The sequence below is a fragment of the Dryobates pubescens genome, chromosome 23 (assembly GCF_014839835.1).
Source record: "Dryobates pubescens isolate bDryPub1 chromosome 23, bDryPub1.pri, whole genome shotgun sequence".
Taxonomy (NCBI): domain Eukaryota; kingdom Metazoa; phylum Chordata; class Aves; order Piciformes; family Picidae; genus Dryobates; species Dryobates pubescens.
The window spans coordinates 11,617,014-11,635,307 of record NC_071634.1 but is presented as its reverse complement, the minus strand read 5'-3'; the positions used below and the strand labels follow the sequence as shown (position 1 = coordinate 11,635,307).

The following is an 18,294-nucleotide window of genomic DNA, read 5'->3' as shown; positions in this document are numbered from 1 at the left end:
TGGGGCTGGCTCTGCTCTGCAAACCACACAATAGCAATTTGATCCTTTAAAATGTCTTCTCAATGTTTACAGGCTAATTCAGTGGTTTTGGTAACAAGTGCTTTCTTTGCACAGTCCGGGAAGTACTACTGTGACAAAAGAATGAGTAATTCTTGAGTGTCCATCTTCAGTTAATTGAAAGGTTTCCTTTGTTTTAAAGACAGTCCTGACTGATTTTGTTCAGACCTTTGAACCACTTTCAAACGTTCCACCTTCACTTAGTTGAAATGAATAAAAACTAGTGGTGCAAATGGAGGGGGTTCCCAACTACTTTCCCCTTAGCTGGAACCATCCACTTATTTTGCTATTTGTAAAGGCAGTGTCCAGACATTTGAAAACTGAGAGTGTAAAACTTCTGATCCAAGGAGATTAGAAAGAAATCTGGAAAGGTCTGAAAGTTGCTAGAACTGAACTCCTTCGATGATTTTAAGCATGACATGAAAATCAGAGTTCTTTGTAGAGGGAAGCAGCCATTAGGGAGAGAAATGAGTCACTGCAGCAGGGCAAGGAATGGCTGCTGTGCTTCTTGGTGCAAATAATGCAGGGGTTAGAAATGTAAAATGAGTAGAATTTAACATCACACATTGAAAAGACCTTTGAGTTTTTCTGTCTCCCGGCTAATGCAGATTTCTGCATTAATTATGTATAAAATTGTGATCTGTACTGTCCTGAAAAACTCTTAATGGAAGAAAATTGAAGCTGTGTTAAGAAAATATGTTTTTCCAAGAAGTCTGAGTGTTGTCTACTCAAAACTATGCATGTACAGCACAGCATTTTCTTAGCATTCTTTGGCTTGTTAGTTATTTTAAGTATCCATCAAAGTTTCCTAGTAGCATTTACTAGGAAATGCTATCAGAATCTCTGGTTCTTCCCTCCTTCTCAGGGAGGGGAGAAAAAGAGAGCAGGTGTCTGTATGTTTCTTGCCTTGTGCTTGGATATTTTGGCAATTGCAGTTTTTTCACTTGCTAGTCCCTCTAGAAACATAGCAAGCTCCCTTATGCAGAAAAGACAGATTGCTTTCCTTTTACTTGACTGCACCTATATTTTTGACTTGTGTGCCCTACAGTAATGCAGAGGATTCTAAGGACAGGAAAAATAAAGAAAATTGTGCACTGACCTAACTTACACTGAGAAACCAGATGCTTAAAAATCTGAGTCTTTTGCAAGAAGGGTATGGTGATGCATGTCTGGTTGTTCACATCTTTATTTGAACTTTCCTTTGTCAGTTCTCTAATAATACTGAGGAAAGCATCATTTAAGCATGAGACCTTGATTTTAACAGGCCATAGGCACACATTTTTCTAGTTTTTCATTTTTCAATCCATGTCTTTAAATACATCACACCCTTTTTGACGAGTGTTTAGCATGTCATTGGATAATAAAAGGGCAGTGGCACAAGGACAAAACTCATAAGCTCACTTTCTGGGATCTGACGTCCAAATTTGTTAACTCATTTCTGATTGGAAGACCCATGTGAAAAGACAAATCTAATGCTGTTTCTGGGAGATTTGAAAGTTTTGGCTTCTCCTGTCCCAAGAGAGAAACTGGATATATCAGAATGAATGAATGTAATTAATTGACTCAACACCCAGAGGTGGTCAGTGTTCATCCCTTAACAAAATCATCCTTCTTGTTAAACAGAGTCACATAGGACCCATTAAAATGCAACAGAAGTGCTGAATGCCTCTGAAAATCTTGTCCCAGAGCTCAAGTTAGTTCCCTGAGCTGCCAGACTGGGAGTCAGCCCGAGGGTGTTGCATAGCACATTCACCAAAGGGATGGAGAAGGATGCTCCAGGGAGGTTTATTCATGTTACTTATCCCTCACATGGAAATGCCGCTACTTGGCCTTTCCACCTAATGGGTAAAGCTAAAGTTTTGTAACTTCAAAACCTAAATGATCCAGGCATTTTAACCATGTCTAGTCAGTGTCTCTGGCTTCCTTGACCATCCAACTTCAGTCTGTGATCCAAACAAACATATACTTACTGAAAAAAAAGTGAATATCATTTATTTACAGGTAAGTACTGTGCAAAGCTGTGGATAGGAGGAAAATTGATTTGGCTCTTAGGAGAACTAAATCAGCTTATTCATTTAACAAAAATAACAATTGAATGTGACCTGCTGTGTAAAGGATTGTTTTTAGAGTTAACAGCCTACTGAGGTTGCAAAAACCTTCTTACAGGGGTATGTGTAACGTGATTGTTTCTCTGCAGTCATGCCAAGACAATGAGCATTTTAAACATCTCTTTAAAAGCCAACCCCTGGGGTATGTTTATAAGATTGTGGTGAAAATATCATCAGCATTTAGTGTCTGTAAAATGGGGTTGGTGAAGATGCACCAGGAGGTACCTGTTTGTAGTGCCTCTTGGAAGATGTGTGAGATGGAAAGCTTTTATTACTCACCGTGGAAAGCTATCTCAATAAGTCATCAATGTGCCCCTGTATAATACTGAATGATGTCTTATTCTGGGGGGGGATGAAGTTGTTTGTTTGTCTACATTTGCCAGGCAAATTCACTCCCATGTCTGCATCATTTACAAGTATAAAGTCCTGAACTGCTTTGGGTAATTCTTTCTAATATTAATCATCTTGACAAGGTGAAGTCTCGTCTACGTGCAGTTAAAATGAGATTATATGAAGACTAGTAGCTATTCCCTTCAAATGTCTGCCTTTTCCTGGTTTACCAGACTTTGATAAGTTTTTGCACCATGTTAATTCTCTATCCAATCTATCTCCAGCAATGAAATCTGCTGTATTTTTAGGCTGCAAAAGTAGCCAAGTCAAATAACGTTCAGAACTGCTTTGCTATCAAAATGCTTTTTCAGATTACACAGGATTCTGGCTCTGCACCGGACCTTAGGCTATACTATATATTAAATAAGGACACAACTGGTAAGGTGCTAGATAAATTACATTCTAGTTGCAGTTTCTAAGGCAAATTGCAGGCATAAGCCAGCTCATGCTCAGAACAGATCAATATTGTTGGCAGAGGAATAATTGAGTTGCAGCCCATGTATGGCTCCCATTTGTGTCACACATTTCCAGTTCTACGATTCAAGTCTGTTATAAATGCACTTAGTGCCAAGTGTCTGGCCTAAAGTGCGTGTCTTCTCTTTGTAGCATTTCAGACCTTCCTTGGGAAAGATGATGTGTCCCATGAAGTAGAAGAGGTTTTGGCAGAGTCTCGAATCCAAAGAAATACCAAGTTAGTGTCGGTACTTCAGCTGCTGCGAACCCGCGCTGTGCGATGGCAGGTCCTTACGGTGGTCATCACCATGGGCTGCTACCAGCTCTGTGGGCTAAATGCTGTAAGTGTCTTGCTTCAGGCCATGGCATCTCCCAGGGTGCTGCGTGCTTGCTTGCTTATTTTAATGCAAGGTTTGTGCTGCATCATTCACCAACTTCTATGGCTTTCAATTTTTGTGGTTTCCAGTTAGTAATGACTTTGTTAGTCCAGCATGAGGGAACGTCCATGGAGACCTGCATCATTTGGGTTCTTTTTTTAAAGTTAGTTAAAAAAAAGAGATTCTCTATTTCGGTTCACTTAAGATCTGGTCTGCTATACACATGTTCATTGATGTCAGGCACACTTGGTGGTTTCAGTGAAGATGTCTGCTTGGGTTAATTCAGGCCTATACATTCAGAAGTCAACACAAGTTCCCGTACGTGATTTCAGGGGGCTGCACTGGATGTTTGATTTTTGTTCTTGTTTCATACAATTTGAAGAATAAGCTGTGCTTCAATGTACCTTTCTTGGAAAGCAGAGCAGAAGAGGAAATGCATCTGAGGCTAAAGGATGTCATTTCCCTTTTCCATCTGCTGAGCCTCCTTCATCAGCCAAGATGGTCACAGGTCAATTTAGGTTGGAAGAGATCCTTGGATATCATCCAGAGCAGGCCCCTCTCTAGAGCAGGATTGACCTCAGTGTTGGTTCAGGCTACTAAGGGCTTTGTGCAGTTGAGTTTTAAATATGTCCAGGGGTGAAGAGTCCACAACCTCCCAGGGCAACCTGTGCCAGCTGTTCTCACCACTTACAGTGTGAAAAGCATTTTCTCTATATCCAGCCAGAAGTTTCCTTGGTACAGCTTGTGACATCTGGCTTAGATGCTTTAGGTTGCACAACAGGAATGTTCTCCTGAAGCACTTCAAAGCAAAAGAGGGGTTTGTTATAGTTGAAGAAGTTATTTGCATGAAGGGTAATATTATTACTGCTGGGAGGAGCTCTCATGGTCATTTTCTGCACCACAACATACTAAAACTAGGTTGGTTGGTTGTTTTTTCTTCAGGGCTAATCAGCAAGTGTAAATGCTCAGCCTTATCTTAGGTATCTCTTTAGCTTTAACACTTCTAATACCCAAGTCATTTGTCAAAGACTATTTGAAAGATCAATGCTGTTAGAACTCTAGTATCTAAAAGTTTTCAGCAGAATGCCAGGAGGGAACTGGGAGATTTTTTTCATACTATGGTGTGAACTATAAAAAAACAATTGTATAGGTGGTGTTTTCTTCTAATGGTAGGATTTGAGTGCTAATGACAGGCTATTTTGTTCCTTATTGTGGATACTTTTATAAGAAAAGAAATGGAATTATCTTGTCATTCAGTCTTTCTGATTTATAAACGCATAAGTGAAATAAAAAGACACTTATAGTAAGAAACAGACTGTTCAAATAATGAAGCACATTGCCTGGAAAAAAAAATAGAGGCCACAGCTAAGTTTTCAGGGGAAATAGAAGAGTTTTATGGCTTTGAGGATATTTAATAGATGACAGAAATCATCTAGTATTCCATGACCACATTGTCATAGCTTGACTGGGTGCCTGGGGTGATAGTGAGGCACACTCAGTCCAAAAGGGATGCTAGAGTTGTTTTCAAAGTGCCATTGGGTGACCAGTTTCTGAACCCCTTAGAAAGACTTTGTCAGGAAACCTGTGTGTCAAGTTGGCTGGGTGTTTTGGGGTTTTTTGTTATGCCTTTGTTTCCCTTCTCATTCAATGCCACAAAACCTGAAAAGACTTTGTTCCTCTTCTCATACAATGCCACTAATCACAAAAAAAAAAAAAAGGAAAAGATTCATACCAAATTTTTGTTGTGAAATTGATTATTGGTAGTAATAGTTAATAGTAAAACCAAGCAAATAATAACAGAGGCCAAGAAAAATAGCTGGATCACTTGAGTGAGAGACTAGATTTCAATTCCTTGTCTCTTTTGCTTGGCTTCCCTAGCTAATGTTGCTCAAGTCATCTGAAGCACACAGGTACAGGTGTGACAGATACTGCTGAACCTGGGTCTTGGTTTGCCTGACTGCATCTGAACTGACCTGCTGGGCATGAGCCAGTGTCAGCAAACGCTTCCTTCTAACTCCAAGCTTCCATCATCTGCTTTGTCTGTAGTGCCCTGTTAGTCAGTCTGGCCTTTCCCACAGCTACCATCTGGGCAGGGCATATGGGAAAGTTGGACTTCTTTCAGGCGAGAGTCTCAGGTCACTCCCGGGGGAAATCACCAGCTGGCAGACTTCTGTAATCATCCTGCTGGTATCAGAGATCACTTGTCTCCTTTTAAAGCTTTTACTTTACAATGAAAATTTGTTTTGGTTAAAAACAGTATATTTGCTGGTTTCTGCAAGGAAAAGAAATCATAGTGAAGCCCCAGTCATTGTAATGTATTCACTTACAGCAAAATACCAGACAGGATAATAATAAATCTGACATAATAAATCTGTATTAGTCTCTTTTTGGCTGATAAAATGTATCCATTATACATATAATCCATGATCAATTTAATTATCTTCCACCATGTAATCTCAGTTCCAAAACAGACACAAAACTGCAGTGAAGTTCTCACTGGTGAACTTCATCCTTTTTCACATAAAGACATACACCTGTACTTCATATTGCTTTAAAAAAGTCATTCCCAAAGTGGAATCCTTACTCTCTCTGGGGTCTGTCCTTAAGGCAGAGAAGGCTGTCTTTCATGCTGGGTTTGGTGGGGTCTATGCCACAATGCATTCTGTCTGAAAAGGAGCAGTTACTGCAGTGCCTCTCAGCACCTCTTCCCTTGTTCTCTCTTCTGTTGTTCCATTGCATTGAAGTATTCCATAAAGTCACCCCAACCTGCTTTTGAAGCAGTGTGGCTCAGCCACATGAAATCTATTTATTTTCTTTTGTTCAAGCTTAAAGTAAGTTTCTTTGATTTACTCCTCAATTGAATTAAGCCGAATCAAGTTGAAGCTGTTTGTAATTCTGCCTGGGTCTGCAAGCCAAAGTACAGCTGTGTTGTGACTAATCCACCTGAAATGTTCACCTTCCCTTCATTTGTTGTCTTGCCCGGCCTGTGGTCATTTGGGAGTGTTGGGTATATGTTGTAGTTCAAGCCACAATGACTAATATCTCATTTTCATCTCTCTGATACAGATCTGGTACTACACAAACAACATCTTTAGTGAAGCTGGGATCAATCGTGAAACAATCCCCTATGTTACTCTAAGTACTGGTGCTGTTGAGACTGTAGCTGCTGTTTTTTCTGTAAGTATGGATACAAAACCCCATTAAAACACTAGGTTTTCAAATTACTAATTTCATTTCCTTATGCAGATAAAAATATAAACAGAATAATATACTGAGGATTAAGTCTAATGGTTATTAAAGCAATTGAAAATAGTATTTCTAGGTTTAACTCTCAGCCCAGTTGGTGGCTGGGTATGTTGTTTGAAGAAGCTACTCCCTAGTTTGTAGCTGCCTGAAAGGATCATGAAAAGTTGGTATATCCTGACATGCTTTGTATGAGTGAAGAGAAAGAAGGCAGAACACCAAGGCCCGAAATATATTGAGTAATAACTCATAAATGTTTTCACCTTGTAGAACAACTTTGCCTGGTAGCAGTTCATTCACATCTCAGCATCTTCTGGTGTGCCTGCTGGGAAGCAGGGCAGCATTGTTGGAGCAGGTTGATTGTACTGCTAGATGTGATCCATGTGGATCACAGAAACAGCCATCTGTCTTGCTGGGCACATTTTAATGACATGTTTTCCGTAGCAGCTTACTAACAGGGAGGAAAAGTCTTCAGCCATTTGAAAATGTGGAAGTCAATGTTTGTAACCCAGCCTGGTGAAAAGCCAGCCAGCATGCTAGAACAAGGGTGTCCCTTGTTGTGCTAAATTCTGCTCTTTCATTCACTAAGGGCAAGCAGGCAATCTTTTATGACACAGGAGCTCCCGAGCAGGTTGTGAGCCTTTGCTGTGCACTGAACATAGAGGAAGATGTTACTAGGAATAGCCACACACCTTGGTTTTTCTCCCCTTTCCTATTTCAAACTGGGAAAGTTGACTAGGGAAAAAAAATACACTGAATGAGCAAACTAAACCTGAAAGTTTTAGTAAGTGAATATGTGATTAATTCACAGGATCACAGGATGTTAGTGGTTGGAAGGGACCTTTGAAGATCATCAAGTCCAACCCTCCTGCCACAGCAGGACCGTAGAATCTAGCACAGGTCACACAGGAACACATCCAGATGGGTATTGAAAGCCTCCAGAGAAGGAGACTCCACAACCCCCCATGCATCCCATTGCTAGAGGCAATACCTTTCTGTTTGCACTGCAATAAATAGCAGTGGGAGAAGCCTTTGGAGTGGAAAGTTGCAAAAGAACAAATAACTTTACTTTGTTAGAATTTTTCCTTGCCTACATATATTGTATACTAGCTACCACAATACTGGACACATCAGACAAGCATTTTTAAATGTCAGAAGAATGATTTTGACAAAGAGAAAAAAATTCCTTTCCAATGGCAGAGCAACTGCTTATGACCTATAAAATGTTACACTAAATCCAGCTATCAAGTGTATTTTCTTATAGTCTAGGACAGAACAACTCTCAAAGGTCACCAAGATCTTCTTCTCATCTTTGTGACTTTCCACAAATCTATTTTGGGATTTAAATAAATAATGGGTTTGGGTTTTGGAGGGGAGTTTGTTTGGTTTTTAACTAGAGGGGCATTCTTTTTAACAGATGGAAATAGTGAAGCATGGAAACCCCTAGCTCTTACAGTTTGTGATACTGCAGAAATGCTTCTTTGTTGAAGATAAGTGTAAAAATAATAGTGATAATTCTGGCAGTGATTCAAGTGAAGAATACACCTCTTTTTATGTGGAAACAGGTGACAAATACATGGAGCTTATTCCATTATTTTAAAGCTATTCTATAAATGGAATTTGTCACCTTTTCACTTCCTTCTGTGCTGCCAGATTGTGGGGTTTATACGGGGCACGTGTTTCATCCACAATGAGCTGGATGTGTCTGTCTTGGTTCATGATCATAGAATCATAGCATCAGTCAGGGTTGGAAGGGATCACAAGGATCATCTAGCTCCAACCCCCCTGCCATGGGCAGGGACACCTCACACTAGATCAGGCTGTTACCTGTGGTAACTTTTTTTTAACACCCAAGAGGAGTGCTTTTACTGCTTTTTCTGTTTAAGCTACTTGCTGTGCCTCTGGAAATGCTGATGTATTGCTATTTCCAAACATGGATATCTCAGACTTGGTGCTAGGCCACTAAATTCCAGTTTAGGTACTTAAAATAGCTCATTTCTTTGTTTTACAACTGTATAAATCATGCTGTAGACAACTGGATATACATAAAATTATGAATCAAAACCCCAATTCATAACACTCAGTCTTCTGTTTCTCTCCATTCCCTGGATGCAAGATATGGCACATTGTGTCATAAATAGACCTGACAGTGATGTAAATGTGATTATCCATTTTAATCTTGCTATTTAAAATGGAAATAACAGAGTTAGCTTGTCACATTAAGTCTAAATCTAGACATCCAGTCTTACTCAGACCTCTATCCAAAATACATGAGGGGGAAAAAAAAGTGTGGCTACTCTTGGTGTTTGCATATGGATCAAACTTCTTCACAGAGCTGAGACATCCAGAAAAAATTAAGTGTTTTATTAGCATAATTTAGGACCAGGAAATAAGTGACCTTGCTTTTGAGTTGTAGAACTCATTTGCACATTCATTTTAGCCCGAGAAGCTTGTCTGATCTTTTTTAACGTGCTCTGTTTTCATCATGTCAGCCCTGATAAGTGCAGCTGACTCGTGAAAAGGCTGACATTTGCTTTTTTAAACTTTATTTGCAAGTGTTTCCTGCCACACAAAAGTTATGTGAACTGTTAACTCAGTTTGCATAGCGGTTGCCGCATTACCACCCGCCGTACGTGGTGGCAGAATTTTGGTGGCAAGTTTTTCTTTTTTGTATACATTCTCAGGAATTTCAGCTGTGTATGGCTGGCTATAGGCTTCTGCAAATGCATATTTATGATCACACATAAACAAGCAGCAGCCCACACAAGTTGGCAGACAACTCAGCGTGGTGGAACAGAAAACGGATGTAAGCATCTCTTCCTTTTTGACTGCAAATACTGAGTTGCTTGTTGTTTCATTTACTCTACCATATACTACATTTTGGCCTGTTACGGGTCTTCAGTAGGTAAGAGTTGCCAGTGCACGGCAGTGGAGCATTCAGAGCTATGAATACTTGAGAGCTGGTGAATCATCTTCCACTCTCATGAGTCATCAGCATCTTAGTGGATTTTGCAAGTTAACAAGTTTTGGCTTTTTCATTTTCATAAGTGCAAATGAAGTTATTGTCTGTTTATAACCTCAAACCCAGGATTGTTTTAGTCAAGGACCCTTGCTCCTATAGAATAATCATTAGACCTTTCCTCTCAAATATTTGCTGGAACTTCAGGGTTTATCTGAACCTTTTTGTTTTTCCTTTCTTTTCTTTTCTTTTTCCCATCAAGAAAAGGGGGGAAATCAATTCAGCAGGGGAAAAAAAAACACAAAACTGATGTATTGTCATAGGTTTCCTAAAGAAATCCTCAAAAATAAATTGTCCTACTTAGAAATACTGCAGATGTAAACAGATGGTGGACTGGCTGTTGAAGGGTCTGTGTGCTTAAACAATTCAAAAAGCCTTGGTGAAAGATGGGATTTCCTGAGAGGCTTTTCTATTGTGGACTGGCTCCCTGTTGAACATCTGCTGGTGGGCCCTGCAATGCTCCTGAGCAGCAAAGTCACAGACTCATGTCTTTCTAAACACATGCCTTTCATGAGAAAACTTTATAGTTTATAGCCAGCATGGGTTTGGTTGCACCTGGTTTTATCATAGAATCACAGAATTACTAGGGTTGTAAGGCACCTCAAGGATCATCTAGTTCCAACCTCCCTGATATGGGCAGGGACCCTCACACTGGATCAGGTTGCCCAGAGCCACATCCAGCCTGACCTTAAAAACCTCCAGGGATGAGGCTTCCACCACCTCCCTGGGCAACCTGTTCCAGTGTCTTACCACCCTCATGGGGAAGAACTTCTTCCTAATATCCAATCTGAATCTACTCATTTCTATTTTTTTCCATTCCTCCCAGTTCTATCACTCCTTGACACCCTAAAAAGTCCCTCCCCAGCTTTCTTGTAGCCCCCTTAAGGTACTGGAAGACCTCAAGAAGATCTTGTTGGAGCCTTCTCTTCTCCAGACAGTGTAGCCCCAACTCCCTCAGTCTGTTCTCACAGGAGAGGTGCTCCAGCCCTCTAATCATCCTCATGGCCCTTCTCTGGACATGTTCCAGCACTTCCAGATCCTTCCTGTAATAAGGGCTCCAGAACTGGACACAGTGCTCCAGGTAGGGTCTCACCAGAGCAGAGTAGAGGGGGAGAATCACTTCCCTTGACCTGCTGGCTATGCTTCTCTTGATGCAGCCCAGGATGTGATTGGCTTTCTGGGCTGCAAGTGCACACTGCTGGCTCATGCTGAGCTTCTCATCCACCAGCACCCCCAGGTCCTTTTCTTCAGGGCTGCTCTGAAGCCAGTCGCTGCCCAGCCTATATCAGTGCCTGGGATTGCCCCAGCCCAGATGCAGGACCTTGCACTTGGTCTTATTGAACCTCATGAGGTTTTCTGCAAGCTTGATGCTGTGTAGCGTCCCATTTCAGCAGAGACAGGTGTGTCTTGTTTAAATCTGTGCCATATGCAGATGTATTTTTTTGGGTTGAGACTGGTGACACAAAAGGTAGATTACACATGACCTCTCATCCAGAGTTGACAAAAATAAGGGCAATTCCCTGGTATGTCAAATTACACACGCAGCATGTATTGTCTAATTCATATCAAATTGCATGCAAAGCATCTACTGCAGAATTCTTTTGTCTTCTTACAGGCCCATCAGATAACTTTTAATCCCTCAGAACCATAAAAAACGTCTCTTGGTTAAGTGTATGTCTGGCCACATAGGTTTGCTAGATGGATTCATTAATCTTAGTGGAGAATACTTGGCATCTTGTAGAGTGGCAGTTGCAGGTTTGGAACATTTGGATCCTGTGAGCACAATGTGGAATGTTAATAGCATCAATGCAGGTCTATTTTAAACACAGCTCTGGAATAAATTCTATTATGGCAACTGTCAAAATTGGTACATTTCCTCATTTAAGGAAATAAAGAATGCTAAAGCTCACCCCAGAGGTGCTTTCTGTGCTCTGCAGCATCACAGTGCAGATCTCTGCGTTTTTGCACTTAAAACTTATATATTCTAGACCATTATTCTAGAAACTTGGTGTACATTTTTAAGCCATTTAATCAATGTGCAATTATTGATGCCTTGGAAAAGGAAAATCAGCCTTCCATCATCATACTAATAACTTTTATACAGCTACTCTACAGCATTTGTGTAATTATTTAGCTGTTGCACAAGAAGTTAAATGCAGCAATAACTTTGAAATCTACCACAGTAATGATACGAAACCTGATTTTACCAGTTGCACATTTTCCTTCTCTACGTGGCCACATTTGTTCTGTAGTAGGAAATCCAGGCATAAAACTAATCCAAAGTACTATGTTGATGCTTTCCTAGATTTTGGAGTGCTCTCAAAGAAAGATACTCTGCAGAGTGTGGAGATAATGGTGAACACAGTTAGGAAAATGTCATGGCTTGCTAAACGGCATAAAATCAGCTCTCATGGATTTGGTTTGCTCTTCATATTTACTAGGAGAACATATTACATGGTCTGGGTTCTCCAGTGCTTTTCTGCTGCTCAGTGCCACTTCTTGTTTTCCAGGGCTTAGTTATTGAGCGGCTGGGACGCAGGCCTCTTCTCATCGGAGGTTTTGGGTTGATGATTGTCTTCTTCGCAGTCCTTACTGTCTCTCTGACTTTGCAGGTAAAATATGATCACTATATTTTTACTTTCTTCTCTCCCTTTCCAAAGATGGAGGTGTTAAATCTGTACAATGGAAAGGAAAAAAACCTTCTCTGGGTTGGCTTGAAGTTACAAACTTCCAGAGTTGTGACTTCAGTGTTTCAGGAGCTTGTATAGATTCTTTACAGGGATTTCACAGAGGGCCTTTAATACAAATCATCTAATAAAGTTCTACAGAAATACTGTGATTTTCTAAAGTAATCACATACTAAATTCTGAAAGAGGCTTTTTTTCACCCCCATATACTAAATAGGAATGTCTTTTATCTCCTCAGAACACCGTGTATTGGCTTCCTTACCTCAGTATATTTTGCATCCTTGCAATCATTGCATCATTCTGTATTGGACCAGGTATGTCAGTATTTTCTCATGTTTCTGCACACATCAAAGCACAGGTTTTGTGAGGAGTTTGGTTGGGGTTTGGTTTTTTTTACACAGGTATTTCCACACAAATCACTTGCAAGAAATTTTACTTTACTGTTATCTGAAGGCCACAAAGGGTTTAAGATAATAAGAGGTGACAGCAACAAAAAGTGATAGCTGTATTCATGATAAAAACTCATGTACACATGCATTCCTGCTTAGCTGCCAGGATCATTAAAGAATTAATGCCCAAATTGCAATCAGTACCAAATTAAAATGTTGTGGTGTTACTATGGTTTTGTGAATCTATAAAAACACTCAGCAGTGCATGGTGGTTTTAGGCTATGCCTTTAAAATTTAGCTACAGATTTCCAGCAGAAAGGCAGAAAAATATGAATAAATCACTCTTGGGTGTAAAAAGGAAAACAAAAAACAAATTCATTGGGTAAGTATCTGGAATAAGAGGAGCTGTGCCATGTCAATTCTTCCTTTTTCTCTTCTCTTCTGATCTCTGGCTGGTTTTGCTCCACTTGGGAGAGAGAATCTCTGTGCTTTGGCTGGCCTTGGCTAAGTCTAACTTCTCTTCTCCTTTCTCTTGTCCCTTTTGTACAGGGGGGTAAGGGGAAGGCAGGGGGGGAGAAGCTAGTAGTTTCCCCTGGTTCCTGGCCAGGGGCACCCTTGTTCTGTTTATTAATTGTATATATCTGTATAATACTGTAAATCCTGTATATTTTGTACACATTCATTGCATTCCATTGTAGAGTGTATATTTTGCTTGTAAATACAGCATCATTTGCTTCTAACTGAGTCAGTCTGGTAAAGTTAGTGTTGGGGCGGTGGGGGAATTTCAACCCACCACACAGTGGAAATTGACTGTTTTATTTATGAGTGCTTGTGTTAGTGGTTCAGTGACGATAGATTACAAATGGAACACTGGTGGAAGGGGATGGAAGGAAGCAGTTGAGAGTGGTTCCTTTCTTCTCTCCCTTTCCAAAGATGGAGAAGCATTGTGATAAGAGGAATTACACCTACTCTTTTAAGGAAGATGGTGGAAAAGTTAGGTGTCCTGATTGTGCACTTCTTTTCTGACAGTTCTCTGAATGTATGCCTTTCAGATCTGATGCCTTCAGGTAACTGTTTTGTAGGAAGTAAGGTATTTATCAGGGAGATTTTTTCCCAGCCTAATTTTGATTACTTAGAGGTGGATACAACTTAGAGATAATCCAATATTCACAGGTTGGTTTTGTGCCTGTTTGTTTGGGGGTTTTTTAGCAAAGAACTTTTTAAGAACGTTTTTTTTTTCTTTAGCAAAGAACTTTTTTAAGGTCTAAGAATTCAATTAAGTCAGACATTTTTCAGAATGAAAAGGCAAGAGCAACAGCCAAGCCTCAACAAGGGCAATTCTGACTGGACTATGGCAAAACATTTTACCACTGAAAGTGGTTAAGCACTGGAAGATATTGCTCAAAGAAGCCATGAAATATCGATCCTTAGAGCTATTCAGAACTCAGCTGGGCAAGTTCACAAGCAACTGGCCCTGCTTTGACCAGAGGCTGAACTCTAAGTCCCTTCCAATTTAGCCTTTGATTCTAATTTTGCCATATCTTTGGAAAATACATTTTAATAGACATGCATAATATGCAAGTAAGTGCAGGCTTTCTCTAAGCAGAATTGCTCTAGCCTTCAGAAACTTGTTCAGAATAGGATCCTGCCATTATCAAATAGTGAAGTGTTAATAAAAATTATTTGCAGATAGATGAAAAGGAATTTAATCCACACCAAATTCATGTACAGAGGAAGATGTCAAAACAGTGCTTAAATTTTCAAAGATCCTTTTACAAAGTGTTCTCCACAAAATGGGGGGAAAAAGAAATCAGCTGTACAGTTGTTCAGCTGTAAATCTGCAAGTAAGAACTTCTGTTCCCCTGAGCTCTCAGGCTTTTTCATCCACCATTTATTGCCTCTTTTTCTTTATAAAGAGTTTGACATTAAACATTAATCAACTGTTTGTACATCTTTACCACTGAAGTGATCTAATTAACTGATTGTGGTTTATTTGGGGAGAGAGAGATTTGCTGATGTTTCATGTGACTCTGATTACACGTTGCTCTAATTCTGTGGATCCTCTTTTGGAGAAGCTGAGGAAAAATTATGCTCCTTCAGTGGAAAAATGGGGAGAAGAGAAAAATATTCCTTTTCCTTTTACTTGTGGTAAAATAGTTTATTACTAATCTCTGCTCTTACCCCTTTGCATGTGGTATTGCCTGGAAGAGAGAGGAGACAGACTTGACTAGGGTGCAGTAGATGCAGTAGCTGTAAGGAAGTGCCTGGAGAAAACCCAAACAGGGCAAGCTGGTGAGACACTTTTCTAGAACCAGTACACAATTTTTTCAGTTTAAGGTCTTCCTAAGATGTAGTTTCTAAGACTTTCATAGCCTTTCTTGTCTTTGTTCCTTCTCTGTGCAAAATATTAGTATCCTTTGGCAAAGAATACTATGCACACCGCCTCTCATGAACACACCCTTTGTTGTGCTTTGTGTGATGCCCTTTAGGTCTTGCATTGGAAGAAAAGGAGAGATTAATCCCTTTCATCCCTCATCAAGTTCCTTGTGATCTTGTAGACTTTTCCTTTACCACCCCAGATTTTTCCAGATGGAATGGAAGCCTTCTCAGTGATATTTTGGCACCCCTTTATCGGCAAATCTTACACTTCAATATCTAGTCATTCTTCGGTAGCACTCTGGTGGTTTAGTGAGAGAAGACTGAAGTTTAACTTTTTCACCTTTCTGGTTGGTCAAAGGGTTTTTGCCCAAGAAAATCAATGCACACTCATTGTCACTAAATTGCAGATTTTTAGTGTTTGTAGCCTTTTGCAGAAGATGTGAGTGTCATTTTTCTGTAGTGATTAAACATGGCATTACTAATGCTCAGTATCTTAACTCCCACCATAGTTATATACATCATTTCAGCACTCTTTAGAGTAAATCCCACATGGTTTGCAATGATTCTATAGGTCCAGATCTTAATCTAGGCTGAATTCAGTTTATGTTCACTGAGCTATTGTTACCTGGAATACTCATCCCATCTGAAAATATTAAACAACATGAGGAATTGAGCTTATAAAAATACTGCTAAGACTTTTGAGAGCATAAAATTGCCTTTAAAGATAAAATACTTTCTCTCTTGTTAGAAGATCTGGTACTTGGTAGCTTATATGCTGTGTGGTCTCCCACTTTGTGATAGCATATGGATGAATTCCATCTGCTCCTTTACAGCTAGGATCAGCTGTTACTAGAAACTGTGGGGGATTTTTAATTGTTTCATTTTCTGAACTTGGCTTTTCAGCTTGCAGATGTTTTTTAGGCATATTGCTAGGGACTGAAACAGCAATGCTAAAAAACAGGTACGTTCAGGCATGTGTGTGATTTGATACTCATCATTTTAACCAAAAGGTAAGCTGCAGAAAGCTTTCATTTACTAAAAGCTAAAGGGACCCTTATGATCACAATGGCAAATCATTGTGCCTATTAGTTAGTCACCCATGAGTGAAGGTGTTTGGTTACAGAGAAACCTGCTGCTTTCCAATATCACCACAGTTTTCACTTCAAGAAAAAGGCAGAAGCTTCACAGAAATGGGGTGGGTGTTTTGCTCACATGTTTGACCTGAAATACAGGACACATTTCAACTGAAGAACCGTCATCTAGCAAGGAGTAAATATAAAGGACTGAGGGGATTGATTCTGGCTCCTCAAGAGAGAAAAAGCAGCAAAACAGATATCAATAGAGAAAAATCAATCCAATAAAAATAGTAAGAGAACATTTTCATTTTCTGCACAAAGCATTTGTGCTGCTCAGTTTAGGAGTTGTGAGCAAATGCATTGATTCAGAGAGCCTTTTCTGAGCAGGTGAAACACTTGCAGCTCCTTGGAAATCTGGATATTGATAGATGGGCTTAGATATATGCAAAATGTCTTCCTTTCTTGACTTTGTCTTAGATACCATTTAAGGAAAAAGGAACAACAAGCTGAAAGCAAAAATTGCTGCAGAAATCAACAATAAAGATCCAAAGTTAGGTGCTAGCTAGCCATGAATAAATTCAGAATAGAAATTGGAAGAAAATTCTAGGCACTAGAGGAGCTGAGTTCTGTATCAGCATCTCAGTGGGAACAGTAAAAGGAGAAACCAAACAAACTTCATGTATTAATTACTTCCTGAAGGAGGTGAGGCTTGGATTGGAACCAAATTATATGGTGTGATCCCAGGTACCTTTGTCTCCAAGTCCTGTGTTCTTCCTTTTTCTCTGAGATGTCTGATCCTCTGCATAAGATCTTTGTCCCCATTTGTCCAAAAAAACCCCACTGTCTGTGAAGATGAGCATGTTCTCAGGATTTTCTAGCTGGTTTCTAACTTAATTTACACTGGTAGCTTCAAATTTTAAATCAGTGGCACTGTGATGAGATGAAAGCACAAGGCCCCGGGTGAATCCTTACACAGTGGTTTCAGGGCATCTGACTTTACTGTCTTACAGAATCATAGAATCATTCAGGCTGGAAAAGACCTCAATGATGTGTAACTACTTAGAAGTAGTTATTCTGGTCCTAAATCCTGTAGGCATTTCTGTGGGTCAGCAGCACTTCCCTTCAGAAGAAGTCCTGTTACTTCAGTGGAGTTTGTGCAAGGCTGAATTTAGTGTGAATATGATCAAACAGGAATCTGTGTGATTTCACTTCAGTTTCTGTTTTAAAAGCTCCTATTCAATATGCATAAGGATCACAAAATCAGATCATTGGTATGTTTCCAGTCACACTCAGCACAGAAAAGGGAAATCAATAAATTCCACACTCTGATGGGAATGTGAAAAGAAATAATTTTATGGTAGTGAGATCTTCATTTTTGGCTGCTGCTTTTTGCAGCAATTGCACTTTCAGACACAGCTAAGAAACATTAACAAACTACTTCAGAAAAATGTTTCACTTACTTCTTATCTCTTTTTTTGAGGGTTTTGTCTTACAGTGAAGTTTTAAAATAGTGGTCCTGATCTATGAAGTGAAGTCTTTCCTATCACAGATGAATACAGACACAATAGAAACATGATAATGGCATATTCAGCATGTGTTAAATTGGCATTAGGAAGTAGAAATTGGCATTAGGAAGTAGAAATTGACATTATGAAGTAAACAAAAGCAAACTCAGAAGAAATCACTGCTGTGCCCCGAGGTGCACCAAAGATATTTTGCCATTTAAAGTTTAAATAGGTCTGTGCTCTTACTCTGAATGCCAACATGCAGCTGTAATGGCAGCAGAGTGGCTGTGATAAAAGGGTCACTTTGAAAGTCATGAGGTTTGTTCAATCTGAAATGCCATCAGGGAAGAGAAAAAATAAATCTTCTCTCGGATGTGAAAGAGAAACAATAAATCTTCTCTCAGATGTGAAAGAGAAACAAAGGTGTGATAGCACAGATATGGAAGGAAAGGCAGCAACAGTATTAGTGCCTGAAACAGGCATTTACAGAAGCTTTGTGCGATGTTGTTTTAGCCTTTCCACTTAAAGAGTGGGATGTAAGAATTTCTAACGCTCCAGGCCTCCCACAGAAGCATTCTTTTAGTCTACTTTCTTTCAGTCCACTTTGAGAA

The 18,294-nt window shown here is 39.8% G+C and overlaps 1 protein-coding gene across 1 annotated transcript in view; it reads left to right on the top strand.

Moving 5' to 3' along the window:
• SLC2A9 (solute carrier family 2 member 9) overlaps nt 1–18,294 on the top strand; it is a 56,062-nt gene that overhangs the window by 23,710 nt on the left and 14,058 nt on the right. Inside the window, exons 7-10 of the mRNA XM_009904186.2 lie at nt 3,162–3,349; nt 6,452–6,562; nt 12,158–12,259; nt 12,573–12,648. Of these exons, the coding sequence (XP_009902488.1) occupies nt 3,162–3,349; nt 6,452–6,562; nt 12,158–12,259; nt 12,573–12,648 (477 nt within the window). The remainder of the gene's footprint in view (nt 1–3,161; nt 3,350–6,451; nt 6,563–12,157; nt 12,260–12,572; nt 12,649–18,294) is intronic.